General features: G+C 38.6%; 1 protein-coding gene across 8 annotated transcripts in view; it reads left to right on the top strand.

The window, feature by feature from the left end:
• LOC121368937 overlaps nucleotides 1-19918 on the top strand; it is a 348055-nt gene that overhangs the window by 307829 nt on the left and 20308 nt on the right. For all 8 annotated transcript variants that reach the window (XM_041493711.1, XM_041493704.1, XM_041493732.1 and 5 more), the window contains 5 exons: nucleotides 564-852; nucleotides 8017-8194; nucleotides 9283-9484; nucleotides 15453-15566; nucleotides 17612-18208. In XM_041493711.1, coding sequence (XP_041349645.1) covers nucleotides 564-852; nucleotides 8017-8194; nucleotides 9283-9484; nucleotides 15453-15566; nucleotides 17612-18208 — 1380 coding nt within the window. The remainder of the gene's footprint in view (nucleotides 1-563; nucleotides 853-8016; nucleotides 8195-9282; nucleotides 9485-15452; nucleotides 15567-17611; nucleotides 18209-19918) is intronic.

The following is a 19918-nucleotide window of genomic DNA, read 5'->3' as shown; positions in this document are numbered from 1 at the left end:
AGATGGGACCAGTGTAGAGACGTCAGACAACGTGTTTATTGTGTTAATTCTAAGGAACTCTTGTTTTGTAGATGGGACCAGTGTAGAGACGTCAGACAACGTGTTTATTGTGTTAATTCTAAGGAACTCTTGTTTTGTAGATGGGACCAGTGTAGAGACGTCAGACAACGTGTTTATTGTGTTAATTCTAAGGAACTCTTGTTTTGTAGATGGGACCAGTCTGGGCGTAGAGACGTCAGACAACGTGTTTATTGTGTTAATTCTAACTGGAGGAGTCTGTATGTGACCAATCACCAGCAGGCGATGAACTTTGTGTGGCAGTGACTCGGGACCACCGGCGTCTACCTCGTGGTATGTAGAGACGTCAGACAACGTGTTTATTGTGTTAATTCTAAGGAACTCTTGTTTTGTAGATGGGACCAGTCTGGGCGTAGAGACGTCAGACAACCTGTTTATTGTGTTAATTCTAAGGAACTCATGTTTTGTAGATGGGACCAGTCTGGGTGTAGAGACGTCAGACAACCTGTTTATTGTGTTAATTCTAAGGAACTCTTGTTTTGTAGATGGCACCAGTCTGGGTGTAGAGACATCAGACAACGTGTTTATGGAGCGACTGCGTGACATGCGTGAACTGGAGGAGTCGATGTATGTGACCAATCACCAGCAGGCGATGAACTTTGTGTGGCACCGTGACTCGGGGCTGGAGATCAAGATCAGCGTCACCGGCGTCTACCTCGTCCCAGAGTATGTGGACATCGACCACGTTGGTGACAACCCCTTCTACATGCACAGCCACAACATCACCAACAAACAGAAGAAAAGATTCAAGACCATCACAGAGAAATACTGCAGGTAGTCATGACAACATCTGTCTATCTGTATATCAGTCACAGAGAAATACTGCAGGTAGTCATGACAAGATCTGTCTATCTGTATATCAATCACAGAGAAATACTGCAGGTAGTCATGACAACATCTGTCTATCTGTATATCAATCACAGAGAAATACTGCAGGTAGTCATGACAAGATCTGTCTATCTGTATATATCAATCACAGAGAAATACTGCAGGTAGTCATGACAAGATCTGTCTATCTGTATATCAATCACAGAGAAATACTGCAGGTAGTCATGACAACATCTGTCTATCTGTATATATCAGTCGCAGAGAAATACTGCAGGTAGTCATGACAAGATCTGTCTATCTGTATATATCAATCACAGAGAAATACTGCAGGTAGTCATGACAAGATCTGTCTATCTGTATATCAATCACAGAGAAATACTGCAGGTAGTCATGACAACATCTGTCTATCTGTATATATCAATCACAGAGAAATACTGCAGGTAGTCATGACAAGATCTGTCTATCTGTATATATCAATCACAGAGAAATACTGCAGGTAGTCATGACAAGATCTGTCTATCTGTATATCAATCACAGAGAAATACTGCAGGTAGTCATGACAAGATCTGTCTATCTGTATATATCAATCACAGAGAAATACTGCAGGTAGTCATGACAAGATCTGTCTATCTGTATATCAATCACAGAGAAATACTGCAGGTAGTCATGACAAGATCTGTCTATCTGTATATCAATCACAGAGAAATACTGCAGGTAGTCATGACAAGATCTGTCTATCTGTATATATCAATCACAGAGAAATACTGCAGGTAGTCATGACAAGATCTGTCTATCTGTATATATCAATCACAGAGAAATACTGCAGGTAGTCATGACAACATCTGTCTATCTGTATATATCAATCACAGAGAAATACTGCAGGTAGTCATGACAAGATCTGTCTATCTGTATATATCAATCACAGAGAAATACTGCAGGTAGTCATGACAACATCTGTCTATCTGTATATATCAATCACAGAGAAATACTGCAGGTAGTCATGACAAGATCTGTCTATCTGTATATATCAATCACAGAGAAATACTGCAGGTAGTCATGACAACATCTGTCTATCTGTATATCAATCACAGAGAAATACTGCAGGTAGTCATGACAAGATCTGTCTATCTGTATATATCAATCACAGAGAAATACTGCAGGTAGTCATGACAAGATCTGTATATATCAATCACAGAGAAATACTGCAGGTAGTCATGACAAGATCTGTCTATCTGTATATCAATCACAGAGAAATACTGCAGGTAGTCATGACAACATCTGTCTATCTGTATATATCAATCACAGAGAAATACTGCAGGTAGTCATGACAAGATCTGTCTATCTGTATATCAATCACAGAGAAATACTGCAGGTAGTCATGACAAGATCTGTCTATCTGTATATCAATCACAGAGAAATACTGCAGGTAGTCATGACAAGATCTGTCTATCTGTATATATCAATCACAGAGAAATACTGCAGGTAGTCATGACAACATCTGTCTATCTGTATATATCAATCACAGAGAAATACTGCAGGTAGTCATGACAAGATCTGTCTATCTGTATATATCAATCACAGAGAAATACTGCAGGTAGTCATGACAAGTCTATCTGTCTATCTGTATATGACAACATCAATCACAGAGAAATACTGCAGGTAGTCATGACAACATCTGTCTATCTGTATATATCAATCACAGAGAAATACTGCAGGTAGTCATGACAAGATCTGTCTATCTGTATATATCAATCACAGAGAAATACTGCAGGTAGTCATGACAAGATCTGTCTATCTGTATATCAATCACAGAGAAATACTGCAGGTAGTCATGACAACATCTGTCTATCTGTATATATCAATCACAGAGAAATACTGCAGGTAGTCATGACAAGATCTGTCTATCTGTATATCAATCACAGAGAAATACTGCAGGTAGTCATGACAAGATCTGTCTATCTGTATATCAATCACAGAGAAATACTGCAGGTAGTCATGACAAGATCTGTCTATCTGTATATATCAATCACAGAGAAATACTGCAGGTAGTCATGACAACATCTGTCTATCTGTATATATCAATCACAGAGAAATACTGCAGGTAGTCATGACAAGATCTGTCTATCTGTATATATCAATCACAGAGAAATACTGCAGGTAGTCATGACAAGATCTGTCTATCTGCAGGTATATGACAACATCTGTCTATCATATCAATCACAGAGAAATACTGCAGGTAGTCATGACAACATCTGTCTATCTGTATATATCAATCACAGAGAAATACTGCAGGTAGTCATGACAAGATCTGTCTATCTGTATATATCAATCACAGAGAAATACTGCAGGTAGTCATGACAACATCTGTCTATCTGTATATCTGCAGGTAGTCATCAATCATCTGTATATCAATCACAGAGAAATACTGCAGGTAGTCATGACAACATCTGTCTATCTGTATATATCAATCACAGAGAAATACTGCAGGTAGTCATGACAAGATCTGTCTATCTGTATATATCAATCACAGAGAAATACTGCAGGTAGTCATGACAAGATCTGTCTATCTGTATATCAATCACAGAGAATATCATACTGCAGGTAGTCATGACAACATCTGTCTATCTGTATATATCAATCACAGAGAAATACTGCAGGTAGTCATGACAACATCTGTCTATCTGTATATATCAATCACAGAGAAATACTGCAGGTAGTCATGACAGATCTGTCTATCTGTATATCAATCACAGAGAAATACTGCAGGTAGTCATGACAACATCTGTATATATCAGTCACAGAGAAATCTGCAGGTAGTCATGACAAGATCTGTCTATCTGTATATCAATCACAGAGAAATACTGCAGGTAGTCATGACAACATCTGTCTATCTGTATATATCAATCACAGAGAAATACTGCAGGTAGTCATGACAAGATCTGTCTATCTGTATATATCAATCACAGAGAAATACTGCAGGTAGTCATGACAACATCTGTCTATCTGTATATATCAATCACAGAGAAATACTGCAGGTAGTCATGACAAGATCTGTCTATCTGTATATATCAATCACAGAGAAATACTGCAGGTAGTCATGACAACATCTGTCTATCTGTATATATCAATCACAGAGAAATACTGCAGGTAGTCATGACAACATCTGTCTATCTGTATATATCAATCACAGAGAAATACTGCAGGTAGTCATGACAAGATCTGTCTATCTGTATATATCAATCACAGAGAAATACTGCAGGTAGTCATGACAAGATCTGTCTATCTGTATATATCAATCACAGAGAAATACTGCAGGTAGTCATGACAACATCTGTCTATCTGTATATCAATCACAGAGAAATACTGCAGGTAGTCATGACAAGATCTGTCTATCTGTATATATCAATCACAGAGAAATACTGCAGGTAGTCATGACAAGATCTGTCTATCTGTATATCAATCACAGAGAAATACTGCAGGTAGTCATGACAACATCTGTCTATCTGTATATATCAATCACAGAGAAATACTGCAGGTAGTCATGACAAGATCTGTCTATCTGTATATCAATCACAGAGAAATACTGCAGGTAGTCATGACAAGATCTGTCTATCTGTATATCAATCACAGAGAAATACTGCAGGTAGTCATGACAAGATCTGTCTATCTGTATATCAATCACAGAGAAATACTGCAGGTAGTCATGACAACATCTGTCTATCTGTATATATCAATCACAGAGAAATACTGCAGGTAGTCATGACAACATCTGTCTATCTGTATATCAATCACAGAGAAATACTGCAGGTAGTCATGACAAGATCTGTCTATCTGTATATATCAATCACAGAGAAATACTGCAGGTAGTCATGACAACATCTGTCTATCTGTATATATCAATCACAGAGAAATACTGCAGGTAGTCATGACAAGATCTGTCTATCTGTATATATCAATCACAGAGAAATACTGCAGGTAGTCATGACAACATCTGTCTATCTGTATATATCAATCACAGAGAAATACTGCAGGTAGTCATGACAACATCTGTCTATCTGTATATATCAATCACAGAGAAATACTGCAGGTAGTCATGACAAGATCTGTCTATCTGTATATATCAATCACAGAGAAATACTGCAGGTAGTCATGACAAGATCTGTCTATCTGTATATATCAATCACAGAGAAATACTGCAGGTAGTCATGACAAGATCTGTCTATCTGTATATATCAATCACAGAGAAATACTGCAGGTAGTCATGACAAGATCTGTCTATCTGTATATCAATCACAGAGAAATACTGCAGGTAGTCATGACATGACAAGATCTGTCTATCTGTATATATCAATCACAGAGAAATACTGCAGGTAGTCATGACAAGATCTGTCTATCTGTATATATCAATCACAGAGAAATACTGCAGGTAGTCATGACAAGATCTGTCTATCTGTATATCAATCACAGAGAAATACTGCAGGTAGTCATGACAACATCTGTCTATCTGTATATATCAATCACAGAGAAATACTGCAGGTAGTCATGACAAGATCTGTCTATCTGTATATCAATCACAGAGAAATACTGCAGGTAGTCATGACAACATCTGTCTATCTGTATATCAGTCGCAGAGAAATACTGCTGGTAGTCATGACAACATCTGTATATCAGTCACAGAGAAATTCTGCAGGTAGTCATGACAAGATCTGTCTATCTGTATATATCAATCACAGAGAAATACTGCAGGTAGTCATGACAACATCTGTCTATCTGTATATATCAATCACAGAGAAATACTGCAGGTAGTCATGACAAGATCTGTCTATCTGTATATCAATCACAGAGAAATACTGCAGGTAGTCATGACAACATCTGTCTATCTGTATATATCAATCACAGAGAAATACTGCAGGTAGTCATGACAAGATCTGTCTATCTGTATATCAATCACAGAGAAATACTGCAGGTAGTCATGACAACATCTGTCTATCTGTATATCAGTCGCAGAGAAATACTGCTGGTAGTCATGACAACATCTGTATATCAGTCACAGAGAAATTCTGCAGGTAGTCATGACAAGATCTGTCTATCTGTATATCAATCACAGAGAAATACTGCAGGTAGTCATGACAACATCTGTCTATCTGTATATCAGTCGCAGAGAAATACTGCTGGTAGTCATGACAACATCTGTATATCAGTCACAGAGAAATACTGCAGGTAGTCATGACAACATCTGTCTGTATATCAATCACAGAGAAATACTGCAGGTAGTCATGACAACATCTGTCTATCTGTATATCAATCACAGAGAAATACTGCAGGTAGTCATGACAACATCTGTCTGTATATCAATCACAGAGAAATACTGCAGGTAGTCATGACAACATCTGTCTATCTGTATATCAATCACAGAGAAATACTGCAGGTAGTCATGACAACAACTGTCTATCTGTATATCAATCACAGAGAAATACTGCAGGTAGTCATGACAACATCTGTCTGTCTGTATTTCAGTCACAAAAAAATACTGCAGGTATTCGTCACAACATCTGGGTTGGACATAGCCCAGTGGTAAAGCGCTTGCCTGATGTGCGGTCAGTCTGGGATCGATCCCCGTCAGTGGACCCTTTGGGTTGTTGCTCTAGTGGTGTCATTAAACAAAACAAACTTTTAACTTTTCATCACAACATCTGTGTCTATATAAGTCTGTCTGTGTAGCAGGTAGTTAGCAAGATTTTTTTACCCCTGTAGGCATTCATAACAGTAAAAATAAAAATCATAGTTTCTCACTGAGCAATTATTATGCATTACTTGATGTAACGTACAATATTATTGGACGATTTGATGCTTACAAACCAGTGACTTTGCAGGTACTAAATGTGATGTCATTATGACTTGACAAATTATGCATTACTTGATGTAACGTACAATATTATTGGACGATTTGATGCTTACAAACCAATGACTTTGCAGGTTCTAAATATGATATTACTCTGATCATTACTGTTTGACTTTCTTAACCCAAACCCTAACTTTAACCTATTTTCTTTCTGGAGGAGGCCCCTCCATACCCCTTATTGACTGTGGATAAATTCAATTCCATAGCGTCATACCCAAAAAACATTTCTCGCAGAAACACTAAGTATGTAAGGTTGTTCACATTGTTTCTATATAAAACATTTCTCGCAGAAACACTAAGTATGTAAGGTTGTTCACCTTGTTTCTATATAAAACATTTCTCGTAGAAACACTAAGTATGTAAGGTTGTTCACATTGTTTCTATATAAAACATTTCTCGCAGAAACACTAAGTATGTAAGGTTGTTCACCTCGTTTCTATATAAAACATTTCTCGCAGAAACACTAAGTATGTAAGGTTGTTCACATTGTTTCTATATAAAACATTTCTCGCAGAAACACTAAGTATGTAAGGTTGTTCACATTGTTTCTATATAAAACATTTCTCGCAGAAACACTAAGTATGTAAGGTTGTTCACATTGTTTCTATATAAAACATTTCTCGCAGAAACACTAAGTACATGTATGTAAGGTTGTTCACATTGTTTCTATATAAAACATTTCTCGCAGAAACACTAAGTATGTAAGGTTGTTCACCTCGTTTCTATATAAAACATTTCTCGCAGAAACACTAAGTATGTAAGGTTGTTCACCTCGTTTCTATGTAAAACATTTCTCGCAGAAACACTAAGTATGTAAGGTTGTTCACATTGTTTCTATATAAATGTAGTCATAATGAAAATAAAAGGTTCTTAAAAAAAATGGCTGAGGTAATAAATAGAATAACAAACTCGGTATATAACTTGTTTATTTTCCTCTATGTCACTCCTTGCATCTTTGTCATCTGTCTTTGAGATGTTTGCCAAACTAAGTTTAAAAATTATTTTGAAAGACACATTTAAAAAAAAAAAAAATTGAAATTTAGTGGATTTAATATTATGATGTAATTCATAATAGTCACAGAAAATAAAAGGTTCTTAGGCTGAGGTGAATAACAAACTTATATAACTTGTTTATTTTCCGTGTCAACTTTGTCATCTGTCTTTGAGATGTTTGCTATTATGAAGTATGATGTAATAATTTCTTACAGAAATCCACTGCCAGATTACTACAGTCTTCACCTAGATATTGTACGTGATAGGACGTCAACAGCTGACCTAATCCGGTGTGATTCCCAGAATGCATCTGTGCCAAAATGTCCATCACATTACAAAGATGGCGACAAGTTTCTGCTGAGACATATTAATACACCATGCCCCAAGTTTCAGGTATACTGCATAATATTAATACACCATCCCCAAGTTTCAGGTATACTGCATAATATTAATACACCATGCCCCAAGTTTCAGGTATACTGCATAATATTAATACATCATGCCCCAAGTTTCAGGTATACTGAATAATATTAATACAGCTTGCCCCAAGTTTCAGGTATACTGCATAATATTAATACAGCTTGCCCCAAGTTTCAGGTATACTGCATAATATTAATACAGCTTGCCCCAAGTTTCAGGTATACTGCATAACATTAATACAGCTTGCCCCAAGTTTCAGGTATACTGCATAACATTAATACAGCTTGCCCCAAGTTTCAGGTATACTGCATAACATTAATACAGCTTGCCCCAAGTTTCAGGTATACTGCATAACAGTACAATGGATGGATGGTTGGTGGCTGGGTGGGTGGTCGTGCTTGCAGGTGGGTGGTCGTGCTTGCAGGTGGGTGGTCAGATGGATTTTATGTGGCTGGCTGGGCTGGGCTGGGGCTGGGGCTGGAGGTTTAGTTCTAATTATATAATAATTAGTCTTTGTGTAGATTAGTAGCAAGAATCTCCTGCTGTGATTGTATTTCCAAAGCACAGCAAGAATCTGCCCTATTTATTTCCAAATTACAACAAGAATTATAATTTTATTTCCAATTATGTAATGATCAATTATCAGTTATGTAATAAATGGTCTTTTTGTAGATTACTACATTGTAACAAGAACCTTTCCTATTCTAATTTTATTTCCAAATTACAGCAGGAATTACTATAATTTTATTATCAGTTATGTAACAGTCAATTACAATTGGTCTTTGTATGTAACAGTCAATTACAATTGGTCTTTGTATGTAACAGTCAGTTACATTGGTCTTTGTATGTAACAGTCAATTACAATTGGTCTTTGTATGTAACAGTCAATTACAATTGGTCTTTGTATGTAACAGTCAATTACAATTGGTCTTTGTTTGTAACAGTCAATTACAATTGGTCTTTGTTTGTAACAGTCAATTACAATTGGTCTTTGTATGTAACAGTCAATTACAATTGGTCTTTGTTTGTAACAGTCAATTACAATTGGTCTTTGTTTGTAGATCAACTCTCACCGCAGCAAGAGTCTTCCGAAGCTGGAAGACCTCAGTAACAGCGTGGTGTGTCCCGGGGAGAGCGGCCTGGCGAGACTGCTGGGCATCCCGAACCCCTCCGTCCAGCGGCTGACCTTCCCCAGCGAGGAGTGCAAGTTCCACCTGGAGCAGTGCACCGATTGTCTCGCTAAAAACACCTGTACTAACCACAGTATGTAGGAAAATAATGTTACCGACTGTCTCGCTAAAAACACCTGTACTAACCACAGTATGTAGGAAAATAATGTTACCGACTGTCTCGCTAAAAACACCTGTACTAACCACAGTATGTAGGAAAATAATGTTACCGACTGTCTCGCTAAAAACACCTGTACTAACCACAGTATGTAGGAAAATAATGTTACCGACTGTCTCGCTAAAAACACCTGTACTAACCACAGTATGTAGAAAAATAATGTTACCGACTGTCTCGCTAAAAACACCTGTACTAACCACAGTATGTAGGAAAATAATGTTACCGACTGTCTCGCTAAAAACACCTGTACTAACCACAGTATGTAGAAAAATAATGTTACCGACTGTCTCGCTAAAAACACCTGTACTAACCACAGTATGTAGGAAAATAATGTTACCGACTGTCTCGCTAAAAACACCTGTACTAACCACAGTATGTAGGAAAATAATGTTACCGACTGTCTCGCTAAAAACACCTGTACTAACCACAGTATGTAGAAAAATAATGTTACCGACTGTCTCGCTAAAAACACCTGTACTAACCACAGTATGTAGAAAAATAATGTTACCGACTGTCTCGCTAAAAACACCTGTACTAACCACAGTATGTAGAAAAATAATGTTACCGACTGTCTCGCCACAAACACCTGTACTAACCACAGTATGTAGGAAAATAATGTTACCGATTGTCTCGCTAAAAACACCTGTACTAACCACAGTATGTAGGAAAATAATGTTACTGACTGTCTTGCTAAAAACACCTGTACTAACCACAGTATGTAGGAAAATAATGTTACCGATTGTCTCGCTAAAAACACCTGTACTAACCACAGTATGTAGGAAAATAATGTTACCGACTGTCTCGCTAAAAACACCTGTACTAACCACAGTATGTAGAAAAATAATGTTACCGACTGTCTCGCCACAAACACCTGTACTAACCACAGTATGTAGGAAAATAATGTTACCGATTGTCTCGCTAAAAACACCTTTACTAACCACAGTATGTAGGAAAATAATGTTACTGACTGTCTCGCCACAAACACCTGTACTAACCACAGTATGTAGGAAAATAATGTTACCGATTGTCTCGCTAAAAACACCTGTACTAACCACAGTATGTAGGAAAATAATGTTACCGATTGTCTCGCTAAAAACACCTGTACTAACCACAGTATGTAGGAAAATAATGTTACCGACTGTCTCGCCACAAACACCTGTACTAACCACAGTATGTAGGAAAATAATGTTACCGACTGTCTCGCTAAAAACACCTGTACTAACCACAGTATGTAGGAAAATAATGTTACCGACTGTCTCGCTAAAAACACCTGTACTAACCACAGTATGTAGGAAAATAATGTTACCGACTGTCTCGCTAAAAACACCTGTACTAACCACAGTATGTAGGAAAATAATGTTACCGACTGTCTCGCTAAAAACACCTGTACTAACCACAGTATGTAGGAAAATAATGTTACCGATTGTCTCGCTAAAAACACCTGTACTAACCACAGTATGTAGGAAAATAATGTTACCGACTGTCTCGCTAAAAACACCTGTACTAACCACAGTATGTAGGAAAATAATGTTACCGATTGTCTCGCCACAAACACCTGTACTAACCACAGTATGTAGGAAAATAATGTTACCGACTGTCTCGCCACAAACACCTGTACTAACCACAGTATGTAGGAAAATAATGTTACCGATTGTCTCGCTAAAAACACCTGTACTAACCACAGTATGTAGGAAAATAATGTTACCGATTGTCTCGCCACAAACACCTGTACTAACCACAGTATGTAGGAAAATAATGTTACCGATTGTCTCGCCACAAACACCTGTACTAACCACAGTATGTAGGAAAATAATGTTACCGATTGTCTCGCTAAAAACACCTGTACTAACCACAGTATGTAGGAAAATAATGTTACCGATTGTCTCGCTAAAAACACCTGTACTAACCACAGTATGTAGGAAAATAATGTTACCGATTGTCTCGCTAAAAACACCTGTACTAAACACAGTATGTAGGAAAATAATGTTACCGATTGTCTCGCTAAAAACACCTGTACTAACCACAGTATGTAGGAAAATAATGTTACCGATTGTCTCGCTAAAAACACCTGTACTAACCACAGTATGTAGGAACCAATCTGTTACCGATTGTCTCGCTAAAAACACCTGTACTAACCACAGTATGTAGGAAACAATCTGTTACCGATTGTCTCGCTAAAAACACCTGTACTAACCACAGTATGTAGGAAAATAATGTTACCGACTGTCTCGCTAAAAACACCTGTACTAACCACAGTATGTAGGAAAATAATGTTACCGACTGTCTCGCTAAAAACACCTGTACTAACCACAGTATGTAGGAAACAATCTGTTACCGACTGTCTCGCCACAAACACCTGTACTAACCACAGTATGTAGGAAACAATCTGTTACCGACTGTCTCCTCAAAAACACCTGTACTAACCACAGTATGTAGGAAACAATCTGTTACCGACTGTCTCGCCACAAACACCTGTACTAACCACAGTATGTAGGAAACAATCTGTTACCGACTGTCTCGCCACAAACACCTGTACTAACCACAGTATGTAGGAAACAATCTGTTACCGACTGTCGCCCAAAAACACCTGTACTAACCACAGTATGTAGAAAACAATCTGTTACCGACTGTCTCCTCAAAACCACCTGTACTAACCACAGTATGTAGGAAACAATCTGTTACCGACTGTCTCGCCCAAAAACACCTGTACTAACCACAGTATGTAGGAAACAATCTGTTACCGACTATCTCACTAACTACAGTATGTAGGAAACAATCTGTTACCGACTATCTCACTAACCACAGTATGTAGGAAACAATCTGTTACCGACTGTCTAGCCCAAAAACACCTGTACTAACCACAGTATGTAAAAAACAATCTGTTACCGACTGTCTGTTTAACAGTATGTAGGAAACAATCTGTTACCGACTATCTCACTAACCACAGTATGTAGGAAACAATCTGTTACCGACTATCTCACTAACCACAGTATGTAGGAAACAATCTGTTGCCGACTGTCTCGCCACAAACACCTCTACTAACCACAGTATGTAGGAAACAATCTGTTACCGACTATCTCACTAACCACAGTATGTAGGAAACAATCTGTTACCGACTGTCTCGCCCAAAAACACCTCTACTAACCACAGTATGTAGGAAACAATCTGTTACCAACTATCTCACTAACCACAATATGTAGGAAACAATCTGTTACCGACTGTCTCGCCCAAAAACACCTGTACTAACCACAGTATGTAGGAAACAAACTGTTACCGACTATCTCACTAACCACAGTATGTAGGAAACAATCTGTTACCGACTATCTCACTAACCACAGTATGTAGGAAACAATCTGTTACCACAAACATGGGTGGGTTTTGGCTCAGTCGGTTGAGTGCTTGCTTGAAGTGCTTGTGTCGCAGGATCAAACCAGTTCCATTAAGCTGACTGGGTTTTCTCGTTCCAGCCAGTGCACCACGACTGGTATATCAAAGGCTGTGGTTTGTGCTATTTTGTCTGTGGGATGATGGATATAAAAGATCTCCCCTCTTTTATACTTCTGGTGTTAATATTCAAAATTTAAAAATTGACAGTGTTTGATAGGTTATCCCTATCCCGAGTCAGACCCCTAATCCTATCGGAGGCCGGACTCTAGATAGGCGTGTTCGAAACTCTAGTGGTATATGGACACGTTAAACTAGTTGCTAAGCTATAAAAGATCTGTTTGCTATTATTGAAACATGTAGTGGGTTTTCTCTCTAAGACTATGTCAAAATTATCAAATGGTTGACATTCAGTAGCTGATGATTATTAAAGCAATGTGCTCTGGTGGTGTCGTTCAACAAAACAAACTTTATCTATTTCTGTCTCACAAACTTTATCTATTTCTGTCTCACAAACTTTATCTATTTTTGTCTCACAAAGTTAAAAAGTTAAAGTTTGTTTGTGTTTAACAACACCACTAGAGCACATTGATTAATTAATCATCAGCTACTGGATGTCAACATTTGGTAATTCCGACATATAAAAGAAAGTTTGTTTGTGTTTAACAACACCACTAGAGCACATTGATTAATTAATCATCAGCTACTGGATGTCAACATTTGGTAATTCCGACATAAAAGAAAGTTTGTTTGTGTTTAACAACACCACTAGAGCACATTGATTAATTAATCATCAGCTACTGGATGTTAACATTTGGTAATTCTGACATACAAAAGAAAGTTTGTTTGTGTTTAACAACACCACTAGAGCACATTGATTAATTAATCATCAGCTACTGGATGTCAACATTTGGTAATTCTGACATATAAAAGAAAGTTTGTTTGTGTTTAACAACACCACTAGAGCACATTGATTAATTAATCATCAGCTACTGGATGTCAACATTTGGTAATTCTGACATATAAAAGAAAGTTTGTTTGTGTTTAACAACACCACTAGAGCACATTGATTAATTAATCATCAGCTACTGGATGTCAACATTTGGTAATTCTGACATATAAAAGAAAGTTTGTTTTGTTTAACGACACCACTAGTGGCAATTTATTTATTAATCAACGGCTATTGGATGTCAATTTTGACTCATAATCTTTAGAGAAAAAAAAAGCTATATTTTTTTATTAGCAGCAAGGGATCTTTTATATGCACTTTCCGACAGACAGGACAACACATACCACTGAGTTTGATATAGCAGTCGTGGTATACTGGTTGAGATGGGTAAAACACAATCTGAGAATGGGTCCACTGAGGTGGTTTGATCCTAAGTCGCATGCACCAAGCGAGCACTCTACCCACTGTGAATGTATTGCACAAGGTTTATCTTTACCAGTACTGAAGGAAAAATCAAATTGTTTTCCAGAAACTATTTATTGTTTATATGTTTACCAGTACTGAAGGAAAAATCAAATTGTTTTCCAGAAACTATTTATTGTTTATATGTTTACCAGTACTGAAGGAAAAATCAAATTGTTTTCAAGAAACTGTTTATTGTTTATACGTTTACCAGTAATGAAGAAAAAATCAAATTGTTTTCCAGAAACTATTTATTGTTTATATGTTTACCAGTACTGAAGGAAAAATCAAATTGTTTTCCAGAAACTATTTATTGTTTATATCTTTACCAGTACTGAAGGAAAAATCAAATTGTTTTCAAGAAACTATTTATTGTTTATATCTTTACCAGTACTGAAGGAAAAATCAAATTGTTTTCAAGAAACTATTTATTGTTTATATGTTTACCAGTACTGAAGGAAAAATCAAATTGTTTTCAAGAAACTATTTATTGTTTGTATGTTTACCAGTACTGAAGGAAAAATCAAATTGTTTTCAAGAAATTATTGGTTGGTCACAAAAATTATGAGATGGTTTGTAAAATTATAATACAAAATGAATACAATGTTTTCAAGAGCCTTAATTTGTGATAGCATTCTGTAAAATAGACAAATTGTAATTGTAATGGAACTTACCTTCCTTTCTTTGTTTTTTAGGTGCCGACACACCGGTTCACAGAGAATGTTGCAATGTGAACTTACCTTCCTTTCTTTGTTTTTCAGGTGCCGACACACCGGTTCACAGGGAATGTTGCAATGTGAACTTACCTTCCTTTCTTTGTTTTTTAGGTGCCGACACACCGGTTCACAGAGAATGTTGCAATGTGAACTTACCTTCCTTTCTTTGTTTTTCAGGTGCCGACACACCGGTTCACAGAGAATGTTGCAATGTGAACTTACCTTCCTTTGTTTGTTTTTCAGGTGCCAACCCACCGGTTCACAGGGAATGCTGCAATGTGAACTTACCTTCCTTTCTTTGTTTTTCAGGTGCCGACACCGGTTCACAGAGAATGCTGTAATGTGAACTTACCTTCCTTTCTTTGTTTTTCAGGTGCTGATGCACCAGTTCACAGGGAATGCTGTAATGTGAACTGCTACAAACACCCGACTTGTACACAGGCCTTCAGTTCAACATGCCCGGACATGCAGGTGGAATGTGCTTCAGGTACACCAACTGATGGACAGATACACAGACAGAAACAGACAAACACACACACAGACAGAGAGACGTAAATAAACACACACACAGACAGACAGATGCACAGAGAAACACACACACACACAGACACACAGACAAACATACACACAGACAGACAGACAAGCAGGAAGACTGATGGTTTTATTTAACTTGTAATTAATGTCCACATGGTTCGTAGTTTTATGTATTCAACTAAAGGCTATGCTGGTGTTTAGCATGATCCTTTTTTCGGCATAAATTTAGTATGATCCATTCTGACTGGCAAACTATTTTGCCTTCTAGCGGTGAAATACCATGACTATACCACAATCAAGAGCTGTGTGTATATATATATATATATATATATATATATATATATATATATATATATATATATATATATATATATACTCTTCAAAAGAAGAAACGCAAAACCACATTGTCGTAACATTTGGAGAATTGATTTAATTATTGAATGGTGAGTCCGATAATTACCAAATGTTGCAGGATTGTTCACAATTCACTCTAGTGAGTAAGTGATAGGACACACCACCAAGGTCAAGGTCATCTGGAGTCAATACCGGGTGTGGCCTCCGCGTGTGTTGACAACTGCCTGGCACCGCCTGCCCATTGAAGCAACCAGAGTACGGATGACGTCCCGGGGGATGGTGGCCCACTCGGCCTGCAAGGCTGCTGCCAGCTCGGGCAGGGTCTGGGGCTGTGGTTGTCACTGTCGGAGGCGTCGGTCCAACTCGTCCCATAGATGCTCAATTGGGTTCAAATCCGGTGATATCGATGGCCAAGGAAGGACATTAATGTTGTTGTTCTGTAGGAAAGCCGTTGTGAGACGTGCTGTGTGAGGCCTGGCGTTGTCATGTTGGAACACTGCGTTGGCGTTGGCCATAACTGGAACGATGTGTGGCCGGAGGATCTGGTCAATGTAGCCCTGTGCATTCAGGTTGCCCTGCACGTGGACCAGGTCAGTTCTGCCAGTGTGTGAAATGGCTGCCCACACCATGACACTACCCCCGCCGAATCTGTCCACTTCCTGCACGCAGTTTGCCGCATAACGTTCACCACGACGCTATACACGCGACATCTTCCATCATGACGTCGGAGCAGAAATCGGGACTCGTCACTGAACCACACCTGTCTCCATCGCAGTTGAGGCCATTGTCGATGAATCTGGCACCACTGCAGTCGGAGTCGACGGTGTTGTGGTGTTAAGATGACACCTCGAACTGGACGTCTGGCACGAATTCCTACCTCACATTGGCGGTTCCGTACGGTCTGGTCGGATACCCTGCACAAACCTGGTATTGCTGCGGCTGTGGAGGTGGCAGTAGTCATCGTTCCCGAAGGTGGCGTACCCGGATGTAGCGGTCCTGCCCGGGGGTAGTGACCTGTGGTCGACCGGATCTAGGGAGGTCACGTGTTGATCCATGTTGCTGGTAACGGTCCCACAGTCTGGAGATGGTGCTTGGGGACACATGGAATGCCCTGGCAACGGCCGTTCTGGATTCGCCTGCGTCTAGTCGGCCGATGGCATTGTTTCTCTGCGGTTCACTGAGACGTGGCATGTCCTGGATTGTCAACTGTCGGCCAGATACAGAGGCCAGGCAAGCGAACACCCTGCACTTTTATACTGTCGGTGTTCATGTTGCACGTGCAGACAACGCACGTGCAGTGGTGACATGGTTTGCACGTGGCTGCGTTTTTGCGAATATTCACATTTTGGAACTTTATTGTACAGTAGCTGCGTTTTATCGAATGTAACCGTGGGAATGTGTTTGGGACATGCAATGACCTTATATTCACAAAGCATGAACTGGTAGGAAACATAAAATCGGAGTTATAACCCATTTGTACCCTTTTGTGTTTCTTTTTTTGAAGAGTATATATATATATATATATATATATATATATATATATATATATATATATATATAAACATTTAGTATTCTAACATTAATTAATTCATCAATACACTGTGATAAATAAACGTCATTTGTTTTTCCCTTTTTGTTTTGCAGGGGATATTTATGTCTTCACATTATCGCCAGTCTTTGAATCAATGAAGACGCGATTCATGTGTCACGTGCAGTACGAGAAACCCAGTCACCTCTACAACGTGGAATACGCCGTGCGCATACCCAACCTGAACTACGTCATCGAGCGGAACTTCACCATCAGCAGCCACGACCTCGCTTCACACCGGTCGATGAAGTCACAACTGGACTTCCTCAGCGTGTTCCACGACACGTGGTTTCCACTGGAGGATGAAGCTGTGCTCGTCGGAAGGCATCACCAGGTCTTCGAGCAGATGGGCGAGTTCTCCATCCACTCGCTCAAAGAAGCAGACGATTTCTTCCCACATCATTACGCCGTGAGGCAAGATATGCCGACCCGCTTCTCCACACTGATCCAGTTTGACCGTCCATTTAGATACAGCGCACTGTCGTTTATCAACGGCGGCTGCGAGAAAAATGTGTCTCAGGTGTTTCCCAATCAGACGATTTACAGGTCAGAGTCAGTTCCTGTGACGGCAAAATTTCTAAAGGAGAATGGAGAGATTCACTATCAGCTGTATCGCACAGACCGGTCTCCGTTCATCAGACTGTACATCAACAGTAAGTACATCGGGATTTTATACCTCCATCTCTGACAGGTTATGATAAGTTTATCAAGGAGAACGGAGAGATTCACTATTAGCTGTATCGCACAGACTGGCGCACAGACTGGTCTCTGTACACCAACATGCTTTTATACTCCATCTCTGACAGGTTATGATAAGTTTATCAAGGAGAACGGAGAGATTCACTATCAGCTGTATCACACAGACTGGTCTCTGTACACCAACATGCTTTTATACTCCATCTCGACAGGTTATGATAAGTTTATCAAGGAGAACGGAGAGATTCACTATGAGCTGTATCACGCAGACTGGTCTCTGTACACCAACATGCTTTTATACTCCATCTCGACATGTATACAGCTGTATCACACAGACTGGTCTCTGTACACCAACATGCTTTTATACTCCATCTCGACATGTATACAGCTGTATCACACAGACTGGTCTCTGTACACCAACATGCTTTTATACTACATCTCGACATGTATACAGCCGTATCACACAGACTGGTCTCTGTACACCAACATGCTTTTATACTCCATCTCGACATGTATACAGCTGTATCACACAGACTGGTCTCTGTACACCAACATGCTTTTATACTCCATCTCGACATGTATACAGCTGTATCACACAGACTGGTCTCTGTACACCAACATGCTTTTATACTCCATCTCAACATTTATACAGGGCTCCAACTTAGCGACAGCCTTTTTCCTTTGTAAAGCTCCTCAACAATGGCAATATGTATACACCTGGTGTACATTATCTGCTAGTATTTAACAATGGCAATATGTATACACCTGGTGTACATTATCTGCTAGTATTTAACAATGGCAATATGTATACACCTGGTGTACATTATCTGCTAGTATTTAACAATGGCAATATGTATACACCTGGTGTACATTATCTGCTAGTATTTAACAATGGCAATATGTATACACCTGGTGTACATTATCTGCTAGTATTTAACAATGGCAATATGTATACACCTGGTGTACATTATCTGCTAGTATTTAACAATGGCAATATGTATACACCTGGTGTACATTATCTGCTAGTATTTAACAATGGCAATATGTATACACCTGGTGTACATTATCTGCTAGTATTTAACAATGGCAATATGTATACACCTGGTGTACATTATCTGCTAGTATTTAACAATGGCAATATGTATACACCTGGTGTACATTATCTGCTAGTATTAAACAATGGCAATATGTATACACCTGGTGTACATTATCTGCTAGTATTTAACAATGGCAATATGTATACACCTGGTGTACATTATCTGCTAGTATTTAACATTTGCACATTTAAAATACATCTCCATACAGAAAAATAACCTTTCAGTCATATTTTTTTGCTGCAGAAGTCACTTTTAAAAATATTGCCATAGGCTGAAAATTGCTCTTGGTGGGCTGTTTCACCCATGACAATCTTTTTTTAAAATTGCCGGGGGAGACAAATTCTTCCGTTGGAGTCCCAGGTTGTGTTATGATATGGTGTTGTCTAGTGCTGGGAATCGGTTAGAATTTCATTATCGAATATCGCTTGTTATTGGCTTGCACCAACCAATCAACTTTCAAAAATACCAAATTTGGTTAGCATTAACTGAAGGAGAGAAATATTTGAATGATTAAGATGATGCATTTGTCTTTGTTCTCACCAGGATGGATCCTACAAATCGTTAAATACA

This window comes from Gigantopelta aegis, chromosome 1 (genome assembly GCF_016097555.1).
Source record: "Gigantopelta aegis isolate Gae_Host chromosome 1, Gae_host_genome, whole genome shotgun sequence".
In the NCBI taxonomy this organism is placed as follows: domain Eukaryota; kingdom Metazoa; phylum Mollusca; class Gastropoda; order Neomphalida; family Peltospiridae; genus Gigantopelta; species Gigantopelta aegis.
Note: the sequence above shows the minus strand (reverse complement) of the source record. Positions and strands in the feature narration are given on the sequence as shown.